Genomic DNA, 24,629 nt, shown 5'->3' on the forward strand with positions numbered 1-24,629 from the left:
CTTGTAAAGTTAGTTGAAGTCAGATACTGCATGACATCACTTTCTATTCAAGCAAAAAACTAATTTGGAAAAAATGAATGCAGTAGGGTATAAGCACTGGTGAAGAATAGATGAGAGACTTGTGCCCAGTATTCTTGGGAGGGCTCTCAGGAAACTGAGCGATAAAGATCACCGGGAAGTTGAGGAATGTTTGCTTACAGCTCTGCTCTCAAATCTGTTTCATTTATGAGCACAAAACTTCCTGTCGACCTGAAGCTCCAAACTTTTGGTTTTGGTTCCACCTACCTATAGGCCTTCAGATATTATGTGCACAGATCGTATGTCTGTATGTATGGTTACTAGTTCAGTAGTGGTCCTAAACTTACACAATTACCCAGAGTGGCATGTGAGGAAGGGTGGTGCTAAACTGCTCCGGTGTTCTCTCCAAGCCCGTCATCCAAACATTTCCTTAGATCAATTACTTCTTTAAAAGGGCCGGATTTGAAAAACCCGTGACGTGCCAAGGGGTCAGACATTTACATTTCCTATGTCTGATCTGCAAAGCTAGGAATTTAACTGTGAAAACAATACACCTTTATAATCTTATTAAGTTGTTGTTTTGATAAACACAATGTTGCGTTAAGATCCTTTTAATTATTGTTGATCTTCTAATAATCAAACAATATATAAACCCTCATAAACTCAGAATGTTTGTTAGCAGGTTATTTAAACATAAGCAAAATATTGCTTTTAACAGTCCGTAACAGCGTCAGTAGCGTGAGTGGTAACGTTGATGAACAGGAATAAACACTCCTATTGGAAGAAATTATTATTATTATTTTTTTAAATACATTTTTCAGATTTATAAATGATCAAAGGCCCCCAGGCCACTAATTGAATAGGCCTTAGATTAATAATACAGAGGTTTACCCAAATACATGATTTGACACAGCATGGCCAAAAGTGCCAATGGAAAAACACCAATACATTAAAACCTTTGCTTTCAAGAGTCTGTAACCCAAATTCAAAAACCCATTTTTTTTTGTTGATTTTTTAGATTTAGATTTGGAGGTGAATGGAGTTTTGTTTGTGGAACCCGAACCATTGAACACAATTTAAACAATTTAGCTTTCTTTATTTGACCTTACAGGAATAGTTCAGGTGTTTTGAAGTGAGGTTGTATGAGGTACTTATCCATAGTCAGTGTATTACCTACAGTAGATGACAGTTGGCGTTACGGTCACAATGACACAAACAAACTAACTGATCAAGGCAGCGGCAACTTGTGTTTTTTGTGAGGTAAAATTACTGTTTTTTTGCCTTTGAAAAGAGCATAGATAACGGCTTCAGTTCCCCGTTGGAAAGGGCTGTCTGACAGCAAGGTAAAGCGGTGAATATATTCTAAATATAGCATACACTTAAACTGATATTTTCTTAGATAGTGGCTAAAATGTTTAGCTGCTGCCCCCGTCCACAGCAGAACATTGCTTTGCTCCCCTGCTGGCTGGTACTCCTGTCTGTTTCTCCAAACCGGGGGCCGACCGTCATCTACTGTAGGTAACACACTGACTATGGTTAAGTAGCTCATACAACCCCACTTCAAAAAATCCCAACTATCCCTTTAAATATTGAATTGAAGTATTAGTTGTAGATATAGATTTGTATTTTGTGGATTCTTTCTCTAATGTGACTGAAGATGTATCATATCCTATGTTTTTCTGGTTTATGCTGCAAGTTCTTGATTACGTCAACGTGGTTTTTCTGACAGTTCTCCTTGGATTGGCCTCAAGTTGACTGCCCCAATTTGTAACTAATTTAAACTAAATAAACGTTGGTCTATTTTAGATTTATTTAATTTCTTTATAAGGCTTCAAAAAGAAGAGTCATAGCAGTCAGTAGAGTAAAGATAATATAACACTCAAGTTCCTTTGAAATGAATCTAGTGTAGGAAAGGGGGATGTCCTCTGAAGACCTGTAACAGTGCGATACCACTGATAGGCTACAATATTTTCATTTGGAGAGGATGTGTGGCGTGTGAAAAACAGGCTGCGCTGCCAACATTGTTCGACTACAAAAGAAAACCAAAAAACGGAGTGGACGCATTCACTTACTGACCACCTTTGGGTTTTATGTTCGACGATTTTTATTATTTCTCTTACAAGAAAATAACTGGGGATAATGTTTTTCCGTTTCATTCTTTTGGTTGTTTCTTTGATGAGTTTCCTGTGCAGCTTCCTCGTGTCCAGTTGTGGTAAGTGAAGAGTTTTCCATCTGTAGTTTGCCTCAGAAAGGACTTTATTGTCATCAGACTGTGTACATTAGATTATGACTTCTTATGATGATCTGTACTGGTTGTTCCAAAATATATACTTTTTCTGTTGAATTCTCAGAAGCACCTTTACAACTCAAGACATACTTTATTATGAAAGGATTTGCTAGTTTCTTATGTTTTTACATTTTCTGTCTAGTGCTTTATCGTGAAAACACATTTGTTCTTTTTGTGGCATTCATCCTTCTGTATTTTAGTATTATTGATCAGGAACAAGCAAATATCTTGGATAAATAAAAACATATAGAACATAATTACATGATGTGATATTGGAATGTATGAAAGCTTTTTTTTCTATGGAATGACAGATTTAAGTGCTTTAAAAGTATCTGATTGCTAACTTAACATTGAGCTGTTTAAATCAATATTGTCTAATGTGTTACAGATGAAAACTGTGCAGATAAACCCGTATTCACTCCATCCAGACTGGTAGTGAAGTTTGGTGACCCAACCTCTGCCAGCTGCTCTGTGTGTCAGCATGCTTGCCTCGGCAACTTATTTAATGTGGAAAGCCCTTTGGGAGACGTGACAACAAATGGAACCACGGTTTCATGGAGGGTTGACAGACTGACTGAATGGGGCTCATCTCCCATGTGCTATTATAATGATGCTACTGATGACCAGTGTTGTACCAAACTGCCTATTACTGTCTACCGTAAGTAAACAAAAAAACTGTTGCTAGTGATGGTTTAATCATTTACAATCTAACAACATAGGTACATTTAGGAAGTTTAAATTCTTTCCCGTTGTTACTGAATGTGTGTCTGTCTCTGTTTGTCTCCACAGAGCCTCCTGATAATGTGTCCATCAGCTTTGTTGATCTCACTGGGCCGATGTTTGAGGGTCACCAGTACACTCTGCAGTGTACAGTACAGGATGTGGCTCCTATTCAAAACCTCATAGTGACCTTCTACAGAGGACAGACAGCACTGGGTCAACAACAGTCCAAGAATAACACAGAGAAGAAACCAGTGACTGAGATCTTCACTCTGAACTTCACCACGAGTAAAGAAGATGATGGAGCCCAGTTCTGGTGTGAAGCAAAGCTAGAACTGGGACCTGAAGGACCACAGCTCCATCCAGTGGTGATGTCACAAAACATCTACGCCATCGTCCTCTGTGAGTCCGACAAGAAAATTAACACACCTAAAATTTGTGTTGAGCGAAGTACTAAAACCCTGCTGTTATGCAAAAAACAAACCCGTTAACACATAAGTTTGTATGTGTATATATACGTGTGTGTGTGTGTGTGTGTATATACGTGTATATGTATGTATATATATATATATATATATGTATGTATGTATATGTATATATGTATGTATATGTGTATATATATATATGTATATGTATATATATTTATAAATGTATGTATATGTATGTATATATAAATATGCATGTATATATATCTATGTATATGTATGTATATATATGTATATATGTATGTATATATGTATATATGTATGTATATATAAGTATATGTATGTATATATATGTATATGTATATATGTATATATATGTATATATACTGTATGTGTATATATAAAAGTATGTATATGTATATATATATGTATATATATATATATATGTATGTGTGTATGTATATATATATATGTATGTATATATATACAGTATATGTATATATACATATATACATATGTATGTGTACATGTGTATGTATATACTGTATATGTGTATATGTATGTGTGTGTATACATATATATATGTATATGTACAGTATACAGTACATGTGTATGTATATATACAGTATGTGTACATTTGTGTGTGTCTGTGTGTGTGTGTGTGCGTGAGTATGTGCGTGAGTGTGTTCTTGTTTGCTTTTTGCATTAATAGCATGTGTTGTATTTCTCTCCATCTCTTCCTCCTCAATCAACACACAGATAAGCCTCAGCTGGCGTCATCACATCCAGATCCAATCACCGTCACAGAAGGAAAGCCTCTACAGCTGAGCTGCTCTGCTGTGGGAAACCCCACTCCCTCGTACACCTGGACGCTCCCATCAGCTCACCTTTCACCCCTCGATGGCAGCGTTCTCAACATCAACTCTGTAAATTCTTCAGATGAAGGACAGTATATCTGTTCTGTCAGCAACGACGTGGGGAATGTCACTGTGAAGTTCAACGTGGTTGTCCAAGGTGAGTTCAAACTTAAACTGTTCTTTCTTTCTTTACATAAATCTCTGATTCGACTCTCTTTGCAGTCAACTACATGCTCATTTAAAACGCCCTGACAGCAGGAGTTGCCTTGGTTACTATCGTCATCATCTGCAAATGTGGATATTCTTAATAATTCATTTGTTAGACTTAAAAAGCAAACTTATGGTAGTTGTTTAAATTGCTAAATGCTTAATTCATGTAAGCATGGAGCAGCTCCTGTGTGGAGCCCCAAAGCTGACAAAAGCCTGGAAGAAATTATTACATGACTAATAATACACCAATAAATAATACTGTTACTTGAGTTTAAACAGAAATATACCTTCCTTTTAACCTCCTATGATTTAGTAAAATAAAATAAAACAGAATTCATTTTATTCTGCTATTTGTCTTTTGCAGTTTCGTTTTATTTTTATTTTTGTTTTGTTTTGTTTTGTCTTACCACACATTTCATCTTTCATGTATTTCCAATTTTCCCCAAACAACCCTTCCCCTTTTCTTCACCACATTTCTAATTTTCCTCATTTTTATATGATGAAGATCTGTGTGTGTAGAGCGCAAGGAATGAGGAACATTTTAAATGTGGTGAGGAAATCGGGAAGTGTTGAATAGATAAATTATTAACCATGTGCAAAAATGTAATCTTAAATTAAGTTTTAATTCATTTTATCAATTGACTTGAGGTCAAGGAATTAAATAAAAACATTTTCTCATTTTAACCAACTGAAAAAAAGTTTTAAAATGTATGTTTATTTTTACAGTCCGTTCTAATTATCTAGAAGGCTTCGTAAGGGATAATGTACAGTCATTGTTGTGAAAGAAACCCCGACCCCGACCCCTGAAGGGGATTCTTTCACAACAATGACCCGCTAGCTGTACATTATCCCGATTATTACACAGCTACTTACTGAAGTCCGACATCAGAACTGCGCCCATAGCAACGGTCTGTTATACATAGCAACGGTCTGCTATAAAGAAATTACAGACCGCAGAACACTGTGATTGACCAATCAGAATCAAGTATTCAACACAGCCATGTAATAACATTTGATGACCCTTTTACTGCCTTTTGACAGTTTCGGTATTATGTCACCAGCAACATGAATCTAAATATGATAATGTGGTAGGTGATACAATACACTGCAGTCAAAAGTTCCAAAAGACTTACAAAAGAAGAAACGTGGTTGATGTCAGTCCTTCTTTTAAAGATGCTGATCGACTGAATGTCTATTTGTCCTTAGGTTTAACCTCAACCACACTGCCGACAACAACAACACCCACCACAACAACCACCTCAACCACACCCACCACAACCACTACAACCACCACAACCACTACAACCACTACAACAACCACAGCAGCCACAATGACAACAACCGTACCGGACAGTAGTACCAGCATACAGCTTCACGGGTTCATAATGTGTTTAATGCTTTTATTCTCTGCTCTGGTTTGAGTTCATTCCCAGAGAACATAAGAGGAGGTTTGTTTCTAAAACATTAGCATGTAATATTTTTGACACTAATATATTTGGAGAATAAAAGTTATTTTATTCATGTCCTATATCGCTCACATCTGATGTCAATACAATCAGTTCTCTAAACATATTGAAAACATGAATCACTTGTAACAATGTATCACTGGTATTTAACCACTAGAGGGCATTGGCTTGTAAGTGAGCAGTGTTTCAATTATGTTTTTTTTTTTGCTTTTCTGCAAATGCATACACATATAATGCTGTAATAATTGATGAGTTAGAGTGGATATATTTTATCTCGAGCAACGCAGCTAGCATGGCTAAAAACGTTGTTTAAAAGTGTCAATAAATGTAATACTGATGTTTTACCACTAAATGATGAGCAGTTTTTAAAATGATCTTTCCTGCCTCTCTGTAAGAACCAGAGATGTAACTAAGACACCGAGGTCAAATTAAAACAATATCCATAATCACACCTAAAGTTGAGTTTTCTGATTTCTTTATTAAGGAATGAACGAGGTGTGTGTTATATTGTGAAAAGTTATTGATACCTTTAAATAACTTAATAACTAAACACTGAGAAATATATTTGAATATTATATGTGAATTCAGGGGGAAATGCTATATGGGCAGGTTGTAACTAGCACAAACCTCAACCCTCTTGTCCAGTACTCTGGAACTGTTATTAGTCACTTTAGGGATAAATGAGGTAATGATGATTCAAGGATTCAGCGGTTTTATGTCTTACGTAAGCAATACATGGAGTGAAATGCAGCGAGGAATACTTTTTAAAGGCTCTGCTATTGTGTGGAAATTAAGATTTAAGAAGAAGAACCTGTCATACTTATAGGCAAACTATACAATAACATTTTGTAATCTTAAATGACTAGTGGGTAACAATTAGGGGGATCTATTGGCAGAAATGGAATATTAATGAGTATGTTTTCTTTAGTGTATAATCACCTGATAATAAGAATCCATGTGTTTTTGTTACCTTAGAATGAGACTTTTATATCTACAAAGTCTGCCATGTTGCACCACCATGTTTCAACAGTAGCCCAGAATGGACAAACCAAACACTGTTAACTTACTTACTACTTTTCCTTTTTTGGGCGGGAGCCGATAACGTTACTCGCTCCCGTCGTCGCCGCCGCTCTCTCTCTCTCTCTCTCTCTCTCTCGCTTCACCACTTACTTCCCTCATTCTGGTACTCTAAGCACTCTACGCTTAAAACAACTGGCTCCAGAGAGGGCCATTTGCGGTTTCGCGTTGGCCACCATAGCAATCCCACACCAAGCCCCAGGAAGAGCGCCGGGCTTTGAAGCAAATGTTTGTAGTGGCCAAACGGTGGTACTACAACTTCTGTGTCCGTCAGGTGATGCCATTGAGCCCAAAAATTTCTTTTCCCATAGACTCATATTGGGAAAGAGACGCCTGTAAATCAGCGGATATTTCTTTTCTTTTTTGGTAAATCAACTTCCCAGTACGAACACTCTAATAGCCGTTATTTAAATCATTAGGTCCTAAAAGTTGTAAAATGCACTAATAGCTGAATCCAGAGTTATTTCTCCTCCTCCTGAATGACCACCAGTCCGAGGGCTGGGAGGCGGAGTTAAAGGAAACGCTACTGCGTCTGCTCTATGGGCCCAATAGATGCAGAAGATCGCCGGAAGATCCGGTTACATTATCACTCGGCAATTGAGCCATTTTGGCTTCATTCCCCAGTTACCCCACACAGTATTATACCAGCCCATCTCCACCTGCTCCTTGACGGATTGTCAATGTTTCTTATGCCTTTGCTTTCCAGCCATCTGAACTCCTATACCTGATCTGTTGCTTTTGCTTTTCGTTTGTTTGTAGTACTGCCATCCTGTTGCCAACCTGTAAGCGTTTCCCTTTATCCTACCTGCTTACCTGGTGTTTATTTGTATTTGAGTCCTCTTCCCTTTGTTGCAGGAATTCACCGGTCGTGACATGTAAGGGAAATTTTATGCAGTAGCTCGCCACCCAGATCAACAGGCACACACACCCAGTAGATAGAAAAGAAAGGAACAATACTGTTAATCACTCAACTAAAAACATTCAAAGGCTAGACACTTTAAAAACTAGATGTAGAATTAGTAATAAATGCATTAATAAATAAATAAATATTTATCAAATCAAATTAACAATATAGCAACCAGTTAGACCTGAGTAGGTCATTGTAAGCAGTCATTAATGAATTCTTTCTTTATAAATGTCATGTGAAGATGTACATTACCATGCAAAATACTGTACGGGAGGGAAATTTTCAGTTGTTCTCAAGAAAACAAGAAACATCAGTTCCTGGTTAAGTTGGTGAAACATCTTTCCCTTTTAAAGTTAATCATTCTCTTTCTGTGCAACACACAACACTTATGACTAAAGTACATGACTTCATTGAATGACACACTTGTGACGGTCGTCGTGTTTTTTCCACTTCAGATGGGGAAGTTTAGTAACACTTCTTATGAAAACCCCCCTTGTAGGACTTGTGTAAGGTCAACCACCTCTCAAAAAACCTCAGCTGATCTGCATTTACTTCTATATTTCACTTCTGTTTACTGAACTTTACAGAACTGGAAACTGGTTATAAATACTTTCGAGTGCATTTCACAATGTAGGTGAATAGCATGCTGTGGACATAAAGTAAAAATCTATATCCACAAACTTTTTACTTTCATGCCAATGTATAAAATATGGATACAACATATTCACATTAAGGAAATCTATAACTGACTTTAACCAGAGAGGTGTAATTCACATGAAACCGGGGGAGATATAGGAGTCAAACACATCCAGGTCCAGGTCCTGGCTCAGCCCGTCTCTGTTGATGTTATCTGTCAAACTGTTATGGCTCCCCGTCTCCTGTTCAAAATAAATCATCACTGTTGGCTGGAATTCATGCCCAACCTTCACCCAAGAACATGCAGGAACAAGCTTAATAAGGTCAATGAGGAGCCTAATGACAGACAAAAGACATTGAGGTTAACCGTGGAGTTTTAACTGCCTGTTGAACCTGTTAAACAGCTGAGGTACTGTAGCATATTCCCACGTTATTCAGCTCAGAGCCAGCAGTTAGCTTTGCACATACAGGAGGAATTCCTCTGGCTCTGTAACTATAGTCAACCAGCCCCTCTAAAGGTCACTAATTCCCAGTATTGATCTTCTAAGGTTTATTCAACTTCTTCAACTATTTGTTCCGTATGTTTTTTGGCCTTTAACTAGTCCTGCATACTTTCAGTTACAGAAACCGTTCAACTATCAAAATATTCAGCTCTTTAAGGACATTAGTGCTATATCTTGACTTGTTTCAACTATTTATACTTTTTAAAATATTAAGCTTTTTCCACATTTTTTGTTACAATGTAACTCAATGGAGAAAATCTTCAAATCCTCTTAAACCTACTCCACTTTGAAATGCTACTGCTTCCGCATACTTTCAGCTACAGACTTCATTTAAACTTTAAACGGGTTACAAGTCTTTGAACTATTAAGCTATGATTCAGCTTATTGATAACTTTGACAGTTTTTCATTTATCGCAGTTTATGTTTTATGAAATTTTTTAGACCATTTCAGATTTTATAATGGGTGTGTATTGCGTGGGTCGTTAAGGGCTAGAGTGTGTGACATCATCGTTAGAGTGCGGGAAAGCTTTGAAATCTTTTGAAATTTTTCCGAACAAATTGCTCCGTAGCCCACAATTTTCACTCTTAATAGATCATTTTTTCATCAAATTGTAGGAAATTTTGTGCCGGTCGCAGTCATGTAGCTATGGAAGCAGTCAGACTCACACATTTGTCTCTAGGGTCCCAAAAGTGAGAGTAAGTCCAACAAGCTGCTCCATAGAGAGCAATGTTAAATCAGACGGGAACTGTCTGACAGAAAGTTGACAATGGCACTTTTCTATCCTGCTCCCATGATCCCATTTTTGACTCCACACACAAAAAAATGACATCAATGCGTTCGGCAGAGACGCTTCTCTCTGATGATGACATTATTTTGCCGATTGGACTCACGGTTTTTGTCTGAGAGACACTTTTATGACATGTATGTCTCTGGTTGACTCCTATTATAAACTGTCTCACTGAGAGTGCAGTGGCCATCACCACGGCAACGTTTGATTGCTGCTAGACAGCTGATTCACATCAGCCAATCGGAGCAGGCTGACTAACACACACACACACACACACACACACACACACAGAAGGTAACTGTATCTTAACAGGGAACTCAGGACAAGTTTTTTTTTCGAAATGAAATCTCTATAGAGTAACTCTATCTACTATATTTTGTCTAACGACAAACAGTTTTAAAAGTTCTAGCTGCTACTACTACTACAAACTATTACTAATAGGCCTACTACTACTGTTGCTGCTGCTGCTACTACTACTGCTTCTGTTCCTACTGATTCTACTACTACTGCTACAGCTGCTGCTCCTTCTGCTACTACTACTACTACTAATACTACTACTACTGCTGCTTTTGCTACTACTACTACTACTACTACTACTACTACCGCTACTACTATTACTACTACTATTACTACTACTGTTACTGCTACTACTACTACTACTACCAGTGATGTTACTGCTACCACTACTGCTACTATTACTACTGCTCCTGTAGCTGTTCCTACTGCCTCGACTACTACTACTACTACTACTACTACTCTTACTACTACTACTGCTCCTGCTCCTTCTGCTACTACTTCTACTACTACTACTACTACTATTACTACAACTCCTACTGCTACTTTCCACCCAAATACCACTTTCTGTGTAACAACTTATAGATTTTAAAGGTTCATTTCACCCAAATACTACTCTCTCTCTCTCTCTCTCTCTCTCTCTTTCTCTCTCTCTCTCGCTCTCTCTCTCTCTCTCTCTCTCTCTGTCTCTGTTTGTGTTTAGCAATGCAGTTCATCTGTCTGATATACATACAAAGCATTTCTTCTTTCCGCCTATTCAGGAAATTCAAATTTACCACTTATTATTACAGTTTCGCTTCCAGCTTTTCTAGCAATGTATTTCAGCTCTCAGCTTCTTTAGCTAATGCAGTTCAGCTTCCAACTCTGCCAGCTGTGCATTTCATCTTCTAGGGTTTACAGCAGTGCAATGCAATGCATTTGAGCTTTAACATTTTTAGGCAAGTCATTTCCCATTTCTGCATTTTCAGCAATGCTTTGCATTAAATTTCAGCTGTCAGCATTCCCATGCATTTTCAGCAGGAAAGGCATTTTCTAGTTAACATATTTTTATCCTTTCTGTTTCATATATACAAAAACAAAAAAGTGTAAATACAATGCGAAAATGGTCACAGCCAGCAGCCAGTTAGCTTACTTTGCATAAAGACTGGAATCAGCCAGCCTGGCTCTCTAACTGAATAGTCAACCAGCTCCTCTAAAGGTCACATGTTAAATCTTGATTGTTTACAAAAACCAAAGTGTAAAATAAACGCTAACATGAAACTAATGTCACAACCAGTTAGCTTAGCTTAGAATAAAGACTGGAAACTGCTAGCCTAGCTCTCTGACTGAATAGTCAACCAGCCCCTCTAAAGGTCACTAATTAACATGTTACATCTTGTTTGTTTAAAAACCAAAGTTTAAAACCATTGCTAAAAATGAAGCCAACGTCACAGCCAGCAACCAGTTGGCTTATCTTATCTTAAAGACTCGAATCAGGGGGAAACCGCTAGCCTGGCTCTTGAATGGAATAGTCAACCAGCCCCTCTAAAGGTCACTAATTAACATGTTACATCTTGTTTGTTTAATATATACAAAAAGCTAAGAGTAGAAACAACGCTAAAAATGAAGCTCTGTGCGCTACCCTCCAAAAATGGCGACGCGCCTCAGAATGCTCCGCGATTCACATTCCCTATAGTCAGATAGCCCCTCTAAAGGTCACTAATTAACACGTCATTTCTTGTTTGTTTAATAGGCTACATGCAAAAAACAAAGTGAAAAACCAGCTGCTGTTGTCTGTTGGGCTTGAGTTTGCCATGTTATGAATTGAGCATATTTTTTATGCTAAATGCAGCTCCTGTGAGGGTTTCTGGACAATATTGTCATTGTTTTGTGTTGTTAATGGATTTCCAATAATAAACATACATAAAATAAAATAAAATAGACAACATCCAAATAGTAGAGAGTACAAGAGTAGAGTAGTAGTAATTCAAGTGTTCTGAGAGATAACCAGACTTCTGCTCCTCTTCATGGCTCTGTTTTCAGGCTTTCAAAAAAATCTAGCCCGTGATGGAAGATTTGGCCAATCAGAGGTCATTTCAGAGGGAGAGCGTTCCTATTGGCTGTTCATTCAACGGCGGCAGCTGTCAATCACTTGCGAACACCGATCAAACGGTCAAACTCCGGCTTGTGGGCGGTGCTTGGTATTTCCTCAACTGATCTCAACATGGCTGCCGGGTCACAAACTTTCTCATTTTACAGCTAAACAGTACACTACAAGATGTTTCTGAAAACATTTGAGGCGAGAAATAGGCATTACAGTAACACAATATTGATTCATATTTGATCAGCGCTGCCTAGTTTGACCGTTTGATGGCAGTGATTGACAGCTGCTCTGAGACGGCAAGGCTCCAGCTTGGCTCTGATTGGTTGTTTTCCTCCTACGGTCTGTGAAATCTTGCAGATGCCATTAGGATCACCGTTCAACGGGTAGGTCAAAGGTCACAGGGGCCAGTTAGTGGTCCCATAACTGGGCGGCTGTGGCTCAGAGTCTAGAGCAGGGCGTCCACCAATCGGAAGGTCGGTGGTTAAATCCCTGGCTCCTCTGGTCACATGTCGATGTGTCCTTGAGCAAGACACTCAACCCCAAATTGCTTATCGGTGTGTGAATGAGTATTTAGATTAGATCATGATGGACAAAGAGGGCACCTTAGCAGCCTCTGTCATCAGTGTATGAATGTGTATGTGAATGGGTGAATGCTGACATGTAGTGTAAAGCGCTTTGAGCGGTCGGAAGACTAGAAACGCGCTATATAACTGCAAGTCCATTTCGAGTGACAGTAGCACTGCATGTAGGTGGATTCATAGAGACATTTATTAACATTTATTTACAAAACAAAACAGCTCATAGCCAGGTGGAACATTCCACTTCATCCTCCTCCACGTTGGACAGTTGTGGGCAGTGATGACGGGCAGCGTACTCGGCCAAGTTGGGGAGTCCGTACACCACGCAGCAGCTCGGGGTGCTGCGGGAGACCGCCATGTCATGCACCTTAGACCACACACCAGTTTTGACATCAAAGCACTCAACGTCATGGGTGGTGGTTAAGCCGTTGAAGCCCCCGACCACAAAGAGACGGTCATCGATCACTGCAATGCCGAAGTTACTGCGGGAGCTCAGCATGGAGGGCACATCGTCCCAGGTGTTAGTGTTTGGGTTGTACTTCTCAGCAGTCTGCAGAAAGCTGGTTCCACTGAAACCGCCAACCTTTAACAGAAAAGGTGAAATATGAAGTCGGGACCACTACTACTACTATTTTTCTGTTTTGTTCTCTTGTGAGGCCCGATCAGACAGAGTGTGTTTTAGCAGCCTGGGTTGGCTTTTTGTAATTGTTGTTCAATGAAGCATTTTGCACGCTGCTTTTGCGTTGCTGAGCTCCCTGAACGCCTCGAGTTGAAAAAAATTCAACTCAGAGCGGAAAAGCAATCAACTTTATCAGCATTTTTTCTCATCATGGTGACTTTTGCTGGATACCCAGAGCTATTTATAGTTTACCAACCAGAGTTTCCATGGTCTGAACAGAAAACAGCAGGAGGCAAATTAGTGCGGTAGCCTACTTGAGATTTCGGTTAAGTTTTCAATAGTTTAAACTGCACTATTAACTATTTCGGTCGCACACAGTTCATAGTTTGAGATACGGTAACGCTCATTTGGTGGTTGCCTAGCAACAAATGAAATAATAAGACGCAGCTAACTACAAAAAACACTTTGTCTGATGGGACAACAAAAAGGCAGTGTGTCATGAGGATATGAGACACACTGCATCTATTCACTGCATTACTGTATGTAGGGCAGTAACTAACAATTATTTTCATTATTGATCAGTCTGCTGATTATTTTCTTAATTGATAGTTTAGTCTATAAAATATTACAGTGAATAATGTCCATTGCAATTTCCCAAAGCACAATTTGAAAAATTCAAATGTTCGTTGTTTGATCCGACCAAAACTTATAAACTATAATATATTATAAAATAAGATATTCAGTTTAATATCGTGGAAAACAAAGAAAAGCAGCAAACCTTCACACTTGAGAACAGTTGAAAAATGACATAAACAATTACTGGATTATCCAGCCCGTTCTCATTCCCAGAGCGTCAAATACTGCGGCTTTATCACGGCCTTCAGTGTGTGTGATACCACCGCACAGGGCACCCTTTAGCACCAGTATGAGATGCACCAGGCTTTCCATTATCTACAATGTTTCTCTGGCTTTCAATGACATGTGTTAATCTAATTGAAACCTCTGCCAGCAACATACTTTCGCGCCTTTGTGTCTCTGTGTGTTTCTGTGTTATGTGACTATCAGCATTGTTCAATGTGCTTACTGCAAAGACATGGTCTGCATAGGCGATGACCCCAATTCCACTGCGCCTGTTGCCCATGGAGGCGATCAGTGTCCACTGGTCGGTCTCTGGGTTGTAACATTCAGCTGATGACAGGCACTCGCTCCAAGTGACGCCACCGCAAATGTACACCTGGAGAGAATTAAAGAATTAATTTAGAAGTAATTTCTAGACTTATTTCCACACCTTTGGGGATCAAACTAGCAAGTTGCATAGTTAAATTATATGGGGATTTTTGTTCAATTTAAACTTTGTTTTTCTTTAGTCAAGCTAGAGATGTGCAACTTCTGTGCTCTCCCTGCTCTCACACAGAGCTTTCTGAATTATTCAGAGCTGCTCTTTAGCTCCACTCACCTTGCCATGGAGGGTTGTGCAGCTGGCGCCGCTCCTCTGCTCGTGCATGGTGGCAATAAAAGTCCATTGGTTGATTCCGGGCTGATAGCGCTCAGCAGTTCTGAGTTGCTCACGTCCATCATAACCTCCCAAGGCATATATACACCCGTCCAACACAGTTACGCTGACATAGCAGCGGCTTACGTGCATTTGTGACACCTCATGCCAGGTGTGCGTGCCCAGGTCAAACCTGTGCACAGAGTTTAGTTCAACTCTGTCAAAGCCACCGACACAGTAAACTGATCCATCGAGGAAAACCAAGCCGTGGTAGGCCCGTGGAGCCTCCGCATTGTTTGTTACATTGACCCAGCGGTCAGCACGGACATCGTACGCCTCGATGGCATTGGTGGGACTGCGGCCGCTCCAGCCCCCAACGGCAAACAGAATGGCAGTGGGCAGTCGTGGGCGGACCAAGCCAGAGAACCTCTTTGTTTGTTGGTCAAGCATGGCTTGCAGGGTTCTGTTGAGAATGAGTCGACACTCTTCGCTTGCCCTCGCCAGTTCGTTGTTGCTCACACAGCCTTTCAAGTATCCTGGACTCATTAAAGCCAGCCTGACCTACACAGAGACATGAGGACAGAAGTTGGAATTAAATAGTCTAAAATATAGCCCAACCAATATTGACATGGCCGATTTTAGCTTATCAAAGATATATTGTATTAGCATACGTTGGCCTTTAAGTAACAAGAAATTGCAGTACAGAAATGACAAACATATGACACTTCATATCTAAACATTGTAGATAATGGAAAGCCCGGTGCATCTCATAACATATCTCATACTTCTATTCATAGATTCATCAGAATCCTACAATAGTTGGAAAGGGTTTCATACAGAGCTCTCATAGATATATCTACATTTCTCTTAATCTTAATAAACCCATTAAGCATTTTGCATTTGTAAAGACAGGAACACAATTTATTGCCTGGTCTAGAATAGGACTCAATATGACTTGGTCTCAGTTTTGATTTTGTCCCCTTTACATCTGGCCTTGACTGTACCGACTTTACTAAGGGGGTTTTGACAGCCCTGATCACACTGTTGTATTCTTAACACCTTTAGCAGGATGTGAAATATGCAAATCAAAAGTTAATGTAGTAGCGGCTGACGAATTGTTCGTCATCTTTCACTTACGTTAGTCAAAAGCAGAGGGATGTAATCTCTGCGTTCCTCACTTGCATGGGCGATCCAGCGAAGGATGGCCTCAAACACTGTTTCCTCCTGCTTCACATTGAGTTGGTCCTTATCAATGATTTTAACAAGATCCTGCGCAGAGAGCAGCAGGAAGTCTTCTGAGGTGGCAGCAACCTCCTCAAAGTGATTCAGCATGAAAAGGAAGGCCTTGTGGTTCATTTCAGGGGTGTAATAGACGCCTGTGAACCACCAGATGCCGATGCAGTTCTGGGGGGTCAGCTGCTCCTCCAGAAAGGAGCAGCAGACTTGTACGATGCCCATTATATTGAACTGGTCTGCTGCTACAAAAAGCTCTTGTACATTGTCTTGCGTTACAGGAACAGAGTCAGTGTAGGCAAAGTCAATGATGAGCTTCATCATGTCAACTGACACATTGGGGATGTCAAAGTCCCGACTGCCTGAGTTTGACCAGTGAGTGAAGAGCGCTCTGTGAGGCAGGAAGGAAGCAAAACAAGGGTTTGAAAATAAAGTGGTCCACGTTTTCCCTTCATATTCACACTTCATAGAATAATAATATAAATATAAACCCCATATTGCACTTTTCAGAACAGATGTGACTAACAGAAAACAAATGCAAGTGCATTAACCCTTAGAGACACACATAAACCTATTTTTGTCTTTTTTTCAGAGGGGACAGGGTATCTTTAGGGGGAGATAGCAGGTCAGCCGTATATGTCACATAGAAGTGGTGTACATCATCATTGTACATAGTATCTGAAGATTCATTTGACATGCAGCTCAGTACTGTGTGTCAAGTTGTTCTAGTCATAAATCAGAAAAAAAATTTAACGAATTGTATAAGGGCTTAGAAAAAATTATGATAGAAATATATTATGGCCATTCCCATGCTTACTTATGTCAAGACACCAAGACCTTGAGGAACACCATAGAAAAAGCCATGCTGTGATTTGGTATCAAAAACTTTTGACATTTGGAGATTTCTGCAAGAATCGCATTTTTGGGCGATTGGATGGCGAGCACTTCTGTTCTGCAAACTGCTCCCGTATTGCGAATATACCTAGGAAAGCCATCCATCCTCTGAATGCTCTAGGTCTCTAGTTTGTGGTTATACAGTTTCAAGAGGCTGTGATTATCCTAGAGGTCACCACAGGTCATTTTATATAGTGAGGTTAAGTTTAAAAAATGATCTCACTACAATTATATGGTGGCTAACAATTGGGCTCATTTAATCCACAAGAGTCTCGGCTTTACTGTCATACCCAATTTCTGTGATTCCAAGACTATTTAGGCCCCAGTATGCAGAAATGTTCAAATACATGAGCGAAAATGACACTTCAGATATCATGAGGTCAGAGGTCAAGGGACCCCTTTGAAAATTGCCATGCCAGTTTTTGCTTGACAAAATATACATACACATTTGGAGCGTTATTTAACCTCCTTCACTACAAGCTAGTATGACATGGTTGGTACCAATTGATTCCTTAGCTTTCATATGATACCATTATCTTCCCTCTAGCTTTAAAACTGAGCCCGCTACAATCTCCGAAAGATCAATTGTGTTAATGCGTTAAAGAAATTAGTGGCCAACCCACAAACCAACTCACTTGAAGTATGAGCTGCAATTGCAGAGGATGATCTTGTGCACGTGAAATTCAACCTTGTCCACTCTGATCACTGCGTCACAAAGCTGTTGCTCCAGACGGAGCTCGTTATACACAGGCATCTTTGCTTTTCAGTATGAGGATTTTTTAATCTTGATATCTAAGGTGCAGGTTTCTCTCCTGACTATCTGGTTCTGTGTGAAACTTCTGCTTCTGCACAGAGGTGACGACGGGATTCTAGAAGGGACCATTATGATACCTCAGAATCAGCAGGCTCCATTCCAACGACTAATTCTATAGAATAAAAAGTTAATTTACAGAATGGGCAGAGTAATCTCCTGACTTCTTCCTGTAATGCACATTCATCCGTGTAATCAAGTTTGTTTTTTTAGGTGGCTAAAATATATTTTTCTTTCTTTTCGAAAAAAGTAAAAAAAAGGTCATAGTATAGTGTGTTGAAAAAAAGTCATAAAAGTCATAGTATAGTATGTTGAAAAAAGCCATAGTATAGTATGTCGAAATAAAGTCATAGTATAGTATGTTGTAAAAAAGTCATAGTATAGTATGTTGAAAAACTTTATAAAAAAGTCATAGTATAGTGTGTCAAAAAAAGTCATAAAAAAATCAAAGGATAGTAGTCTAAAAATGTCATAAGAAAGTCATAGTATACTATGTCAAAAAAAGTTGTAAAAATAGTCACATACAGTATGTCGAAAAAGTCATAATATAGTATGTCCAAAAAAATTATAAAAATAGTCTGTCGAAAAAAGTCATTGTATAGAATGTAAAAAATAAAAGTCATAAAAAAGTCATAGTATGGTATGTCGAAAAAAGTTGTAAAAATAGTCACAGTACAGTATGTCGAAAAAGTCATAATATATTATGTCGAAATAAATTATGAAAGTAATCATAGTATAGTCTGTCGAAAAAGTGTTAAAAAAAGTCATAATATGGTATGTTGAAAATAGTCATAGTATAGTATGTCGAAAAAAATTATAAAAGTAGTCTGTCGAAAAAAGTCATAGTATAGAATGTAAAAAAGAAAAGTCATAAAAAAGTCATAGTATAGTATGTCGAAAAAAAGTCATAGAAAGTATGTTGAAAAAAGTTATAAAAACATCACAGTTCCCTGATTGTTTTCTATTCCAGTCGTGTGGCACTGCTGCACTTATCCTAACACCAAGTGCCATTAAAATATCTGGCCCACTGATAGGGAGTCCTGCCAAGCATGTTGTGGGGGAGGGGGGTCAGAGGTCAGAGAGGACTAAAAATATGTGAAGTTAAAAATGAGAAAACAGTTGGGAATCTGGAGTATGAAGGGAAGGAACTGAGATTGATATTTATGTGGGAGAGAGGGTAAAAGCTTACCAAAAGTTGTGCAATCTGAACATTTGAAAGCAGAATCAGAGAATGACTTTCCCCCAAAGGGAGGAACTGCTTGCAGGAAGGAGATAAGGGAAGTATTTTTTCGGATTGAAATTCCTCCACCAAATTCCACCAATAAAAAAAAAAGGTCTGCCTAAATATCCAGCTCTGTTGCTTGTGTGCAGATTACTGGTATGTATATCATCATAGTAGACTATAATTATAGTAGACTATATATAGTCTACTATGATGAGTTGACTCAGGGTCATGATGAGTATCAGATGAGTTGACTCATGGTCATGATGAGTATCTGTCATCCTCTACTGACAATACCGGAATTTCCCAAAATTGCCTGACTAGTTTCAATTTCGCTTACTTACCATGTTTTAAGCAATGACGTAACAGGGGAAGCCTTCAGTATGCTGGTAGACTACGAGAGAGACAGAAGTGTCTCCGAGCTCTTTCCCTCTTCTTCCAGGGAAAATAAGGTGCTTTGCTAGGGCTTTGGGGCTTTTTATTACCGGACATATCATTTGGCTACAAGACCTACTGGATACAATGTTTTTCTGTTACATATTTTTGGTGGTTTCTTTGATGAATTGTCTGCAGGACTTCCGAGTGTCCAGTTGTGGTAAGTTTTTCTGACTAGTCTGTCTATAAAAGTGGTTATTATCTGCCTTAGTGATAACTCTTATTGTTAGTGAGGCGTTTTTACATAGATGCCATCATATATAACACAGCTTATAGTTGTTGTTATTAATGTTATGTTTAATGTTTACAGCACTTGTAGCCTATTTATCACAAGGACCGCTAGAGTAACTCTTTCCTGTCCAATAACCCTCTACAACACCTCACATGTGTCTAACAGAGACCTCTAAGCTTTATAGTTTCTGTCTCAACCAAACTCCATTCTGTTCTTGCTGTTGAATTAAACACATCTACATTTGCACAACCTCCGTTATTTTTTATTTCAGAACAAACATTGTAACTTGCACACTTTGCTAATGTATATATAGTAGGTTATTCTATGTTGATTTTTTTTAATGCTAGTTGTAGTAATCTGGTATATTTATAGTGTATTCCAATGTTCTTTATATTGTGTATTCTATAGATATATTTCTCTAGTGTTGATATGTACATTTTATTTACTGTTCAGGTGCATTGCCTGGATAACCTGCTGCTGTAACAATAATTTCCCAATTTGGGATCAATAAAGTACATCTATCTATCTATCTATCTATCTATCTATCTATCTATCTATCTATCTATCTATCTATCTATCTATCTATCTATCTATCTATCTATCTAATCAGATGTGCTGAAACATGGCAGTTATTGCTTCAACTAATTTATTAAAAAAATCTTATCTTATCATATTCTTTCATTTTTTAATTATTTGTTTGATTTTCTTTCCTTATTGTTTACTATATGTACTGTAGTAGGCTATAGTAATGTGGTTGTGATGCATTATATGTATTAGCCTCTGTGGATAGTGGTGTAGTAATGAACAAACCATTTGTTATCCCTCTTCTCACATTCTGAATAGTATGCCATTGTGAACTTTGGACATGCTGTGGCAGTACCTACTGTACATATTATAAATATGGTCTTGCAAATTAAGCACATTTGAATTTGGAGTAGGCTAGTTGGCTATATTCACTCACCCACTGCTAGACTACTGTTCTAAAAGTGAAAATGTGACACTCAATATCTTAAAAAAACTGGTTTGAACTGTTGTAATCACAGGAGAATAACCACAGACCATAGTCTTAATTAAGTTAACCTATAATCATATTGATTTATTCAGTGATTGACTAGAAATGCAAATATATGTTGATTCAAAAAACATAACTACATATTGTAAAATTAAAATATCTTTTGGAGTGTGTGCAACATACCATACCAGTACTTAAGGAGAGATAGCCATTCTATTTAGGAAAAATATAAATACACTGTTATACGATACAGTATATAGTACTTATTGACATTTGGTGTGTGTGAAATGTGAAATGTTTGACATGCACATCTGAATCTGATTGCTAATTTTACATCAAACTGTTTTAAAATCACAACCTTTTTCTGTGTTACAGATGAAAACTGTGCAGATAAACCCGTATTCACTCCATCCAGACTGGTAGTGAAGTTCGGTGACCCAGCCTCTGCCAGCTGCTCTGTGTGTCAGCATGCTTGCCTCGGCAACATATTTGAAGTGGAAAGCCCTGTGGGAGACACGACAATAAATGGAACCACGGTTTCATGGAGGGTTGACAGACTGACTGAATGGGGCTCATCTCCCATTTGCTATTATAATAATGATACTACTAATGACCAGTGTTGTACCTACCTGCCTATTACTGTCTACCGTAAGTAAACAAAATACTGTTGCTAGTTATGGTTTAAACATTTAAAATCTAATTGAGTAATAAAACGTCTTGGGTAGAAGTTTAGATTGTGTATCTGTCTCTCTGTTCGTCTCCACAGAGCCTCCTGATAATGTGTCCATCAGCTTTGTTAATCTCACTGAGCCGATGTTTGAGGGTCACCAGTACACTCTGCAGTGTACAGTACAGGATGTGGCTCCTGTTCAAAACCTCACAGTGACCTTCTACAGAGGACAGACAGCACTGGGTCAACAACAGTCCAACAATCCAGTGAGGAAACCAGTGACTGAGATCTTCACTCTGAACATCAACCCGAGTAAAGAAGATGATGGAGCCCAATACTGGTGTGATGCAAAGCTAGAACTGGGACCAGAAGGACCACAGCTCCCTCCAGTGTTGATGTCACAAAACATAACCGCCATTGTGTACTGTGAGTCTGACAAGAAAACATCAATGCACCTGGACACCCTTGGTTATCATGTTGGTCTCTTTTGCAAAGAATAAGTTTTTTGATCTGTTACTAAAAGCTGCACTAATCTATATTTTTTATTAGCAATATATCACATCAATACTTGAAAGTGAAAGGGGTCGCTTGTAGTGATGAATCCACAGATAATTATCACCAGACTCCACAGTCCCCCTCTTATACTTTTATAGTGTATTTCAAAATACCAAAATTGTTCATAAACTGAAAACACACTGTGAAAGGGTTAAAGTTGTAAGACGGAAACACGGATAACTCCAAAACCGGATAACGCCGTGGTAGTGACCTGTCAATCACAAGGTAGCCACGTCCTAAAGCATCCCCTCCTTTATGGTCTATTTGCCTCTAAATAGGTCCATAATTTACTAAATGAACATCATGCTGTATTGAAGAAGACTTGAAACTGGTGATTGAGACCATAAACTCATGTTTACAATGTTTACTGAGGTAATAAATCAAGTGAGTAGTAGGGTCATTTTCTCATAGACTTTATACAATCAGACTTCTTTTTGCAACCAGAGGAGTCGCCCCCTGAGCTCAGTGACTCTAACTTCTCTGAACAAAGTGAAAATAAGCTCTGTGGGAAACGTTTATGATACGTACATGTTTTGTTCAGCAAGATAATCTTCACTAATGAACACCACTTTTATGATTTGTGAAGTGTGAATGCTATCGCCAGAAGTAAAAAGCTAACGTTAGGCTATAAACAAACACCACAGTCACATGAGCGTGAGTATACACAACGAGGCTGTAAAGGCGGACGAGTCGGCGTTTAGTAGTCTCATTTAGCCACTTGTTAGCAACCGCCTTTTATAAGACACATAAAGGCTTCAAAATTCATGAGTGGGGTATTTATTGATGTATTTTTATGTCATAGAACAAAACATTAAAATCTTGTAAGCTTGTGTTAACCACAGACCTTATTTCAGGAATCTATGTAAAAACCCATTGACTTCAAGACGAGGGAACCAAAAGTGCTAAAATGCTAACTCATTGCTGGGTTTTAGGACTCATTCCTGTAGCACTCTATACAGTAAGATGATCATATGTTTCATACATAAAACACCAATCTGCAAAGGAACTATTATTATTATTATAGCTACAGCTGTTCCTGTAAATAAAGGTGGTGGATTAAAAGATGAAATATTTTCCTCTATGTTTTGGAGTAGTAGCAGAAACTGAAAGTGGAGTACAACAGCCTGTTAGGACGGTACTTTCCACCACTTCTCTACACAATGTGTCTTATATCTACATCAATGGACTTTCAGTTTAAATTTAAAAAAAATGTTCCCTTGTTACTGTAATGATGTGTTGTATTTCTTCCCCAATCAACACACAGATGTGCCTCATCTAGAGGGGTCATTACATCCAGATCCAATCACCTTACCGGAAGGAAACCCTCTACATCTGAATTGCTCGGCTGTGGGAAACCCCAGCCCCTCGTACACCTGGAAACTCCCATCAAACATCCCACCCCCCTCCGAGAGCAGCGTTCTCACCATCAACTCTGTAACTTCTGCAGATAAAGGGCTGTACACCTGTTCTGTCAAAAACGACCTAGGGGCTGTCACTGTGACGTTTGACGTGGATGTCCAAGGTGAGTTTTACTGTCCAGTCTTCAGGGTTATGACTGTTACTGGAAAGTTAGTGCAACCACTCTTTGCTTTCACATGCTGCTTTCTCACAGCAGTTGAGAATTGATGCTAACACACGTGACATCAAGAAGGATGTTCATTGTGGTTTTTGGTTTTTGGTTTGACGTGAGATATTCTCTGTTCTTTTTTCTCTTTACCCATCCCCCTCACCCAACTCTCTGCAGGAAACAACATGGCAATCATTATATGTGTGATAGTAGCAGCTTTTGTTCTGGCTGTCATCTTGGTCGGAATTGGATACAGCTCTTACTACAAACACAATCGAACGGGAGAGTACAACCTGAGGCTGAAGGATGTTTTGTGTTCGCACTTACGACACTCTTCCCTGCCAACTGTAGAGTAAAGTCTGCGGCCTGATGAAAATGTGTAGCCTATGGTAGGGGTGTGACGAAATATCGTGCGACGAAATGCATTGTCGGGACGAAAAACTGGATCGCGATATCAGAGCATTATAGGTACTTCGTACATATGGGGCTCCGGGGCTGAAGCTGCAGCCTCTCGGGGTACAACTCATGCTCAGTAAAATCTGGTCTGCCCTCGCCGAAATTGAACCAAACAATCGTAACGCACGGCCGCAGCTTCTCTGTCGGAGCTCCACACACATCAACACACACACAGCGCAGTCAGTGAACAGCTGATCAGAGAGGCCGCGGTGGAGAGACGAGTTGACGCTACGCTCGTTGCTAAGTGCAATAAAACTTTGTTATTACACCTGTTCAACAAGCATAAACACGATGAAACGGTTAAACATGGAGGAAAGCAACATTTCGATCTGCTCTGTCCGCTGTCTCTCATCCACCGCTGCTGTTTACACAAGCACAGCGCGTTGGCTCGGCGGCTAACAGCGCGTTAAAATATTGTATCGTATCGAGATCGTGAACCCAATATCGTGTATCGTGTATCGTGTATCGTGTATCGTGTATCGTGTATCGTGTATCGTGTATCGTGTATCGTATCGTGAGCTGAGTGAATCGTCACACCTCTAGTGTATGGACATTTGTTGCGTCTCTTTCTCCCTCACTAAT

The 24,629-nt window shown here is 39.0% G+C and overlaps 2 protein-coding genes across 2 annotated transcripts; one reads left to right on the forward strand and one right to left on the reverse strand.

The window, feature by feature from the left end:
* The first annotated feature begins 2,014 nt into the window (after positions 1-2,014).
* Positions 2,015-24,487, forward strand: LOC141764493 (vascular cell adhesion protein 1-like). Its single transcript, XM_074629777.1, has 8 exons — positions 2,015-2,230; positions 2,694-2,963; positions 3,095-3,427; positions 4,210-4,464; positions 21,175-21,447; positions 21,566-21,895; positions 23,289-23,546; positions 23,769-24,487. Exons 1-8 carry the CDS (start codon positions 2,158-2,160, stop codon positions 23,945-23,947), a joined length of 1,971 nt encoding a protein of 656 aa, XP_074485878.1. The 5' UTR covers positions 2,015-2,157; the 3' UTR covers positions 23,948-24,487.
* LOC141765386 (kelch-like protein 10) lies at positions 13,070-17,866 on the reverse strand. The gene is made up of 5 exons (XM_074631441.1): positions 17,723-17,866; positions 16,098-16,584; positions 14,925-15,521; positions 14,553-14,702; positions 13,070-13,432 (listed from the first exon to the last, which is right to left on the reverse strand). Exons 1-5 carry the CDS (start codon positions 17,839-17,841, stop codon positions 13,070-13,072), a joined length of 1,716 nt encoding a protein of 571 aa, XP_074487542.1. The 5' UTR covers positions 17,842-17,866.
* Positions 24,488-24,629: the final 142 nt, after the last annotated feature.

Source organism: Sebastes fasciatus, chromosome 3 (genome assembly GCF_043250625.1).
Source record: "Sebastes fasciatus isolate fSebFas1 chromosome 3, fSebFas1.pri, whole genome shotgun sequence".
NCBI classification, from domain to species: domain Eukaryota; kingdom Metazoa; phylum Chordata; class Actinopteri; order Perciformes; family Sebastidae; genus Sebastes; species Sebastes fasciatus.

Excerpts from the sequence above, each read along its gene's own strand:
- LOC141764493 (XM_074629777.1), top strand. The coding sequence starts at position 2,158 with ATGTTTTTCCGTTTCATTCTTTTGGTTGTTTCTTTGATGAGTTTCCTG. Across the intron at positions 21,448-21,565 it reads CCTGCCTATTACTGTCTACC|AGCCTCCTGATAATGTGTCC; the intron begins GTAAGTAAACAA and ends TCGTCTCCACAG. Across the intron at positions 23,547-23,768 it reads GTTTGACGTGGATGTCCAAG|GAAACAACATGGCAATCATT; the intron begins GTGAGTTTTACT and ends AACTCTCTGCAG.
- LOC141765386 (XM_074631441.1), bottom strand. The coding sequence starts at position 17,841 with ATGCCTGTGTATAACGAGCTCCGTCTGGAGCAACAGCTTTGTGACGCA. Across the intron at positions 16,585-17,722 it reads AATTGCAGCTCATACTTCAA|AGCGCTCTTCACTCACTGGT; the intron begins GTGAGTTGGTTT and ends CCTGCCTCACAG. Across the intron at positions 15,522-16,097 it reads TCCCTCTGCTTTTGACTAAC|GTCAGGCTGGCTTTAATGAG; the intron begins GTAAGTGAAAGA and ends GTCTCTGTGTAG.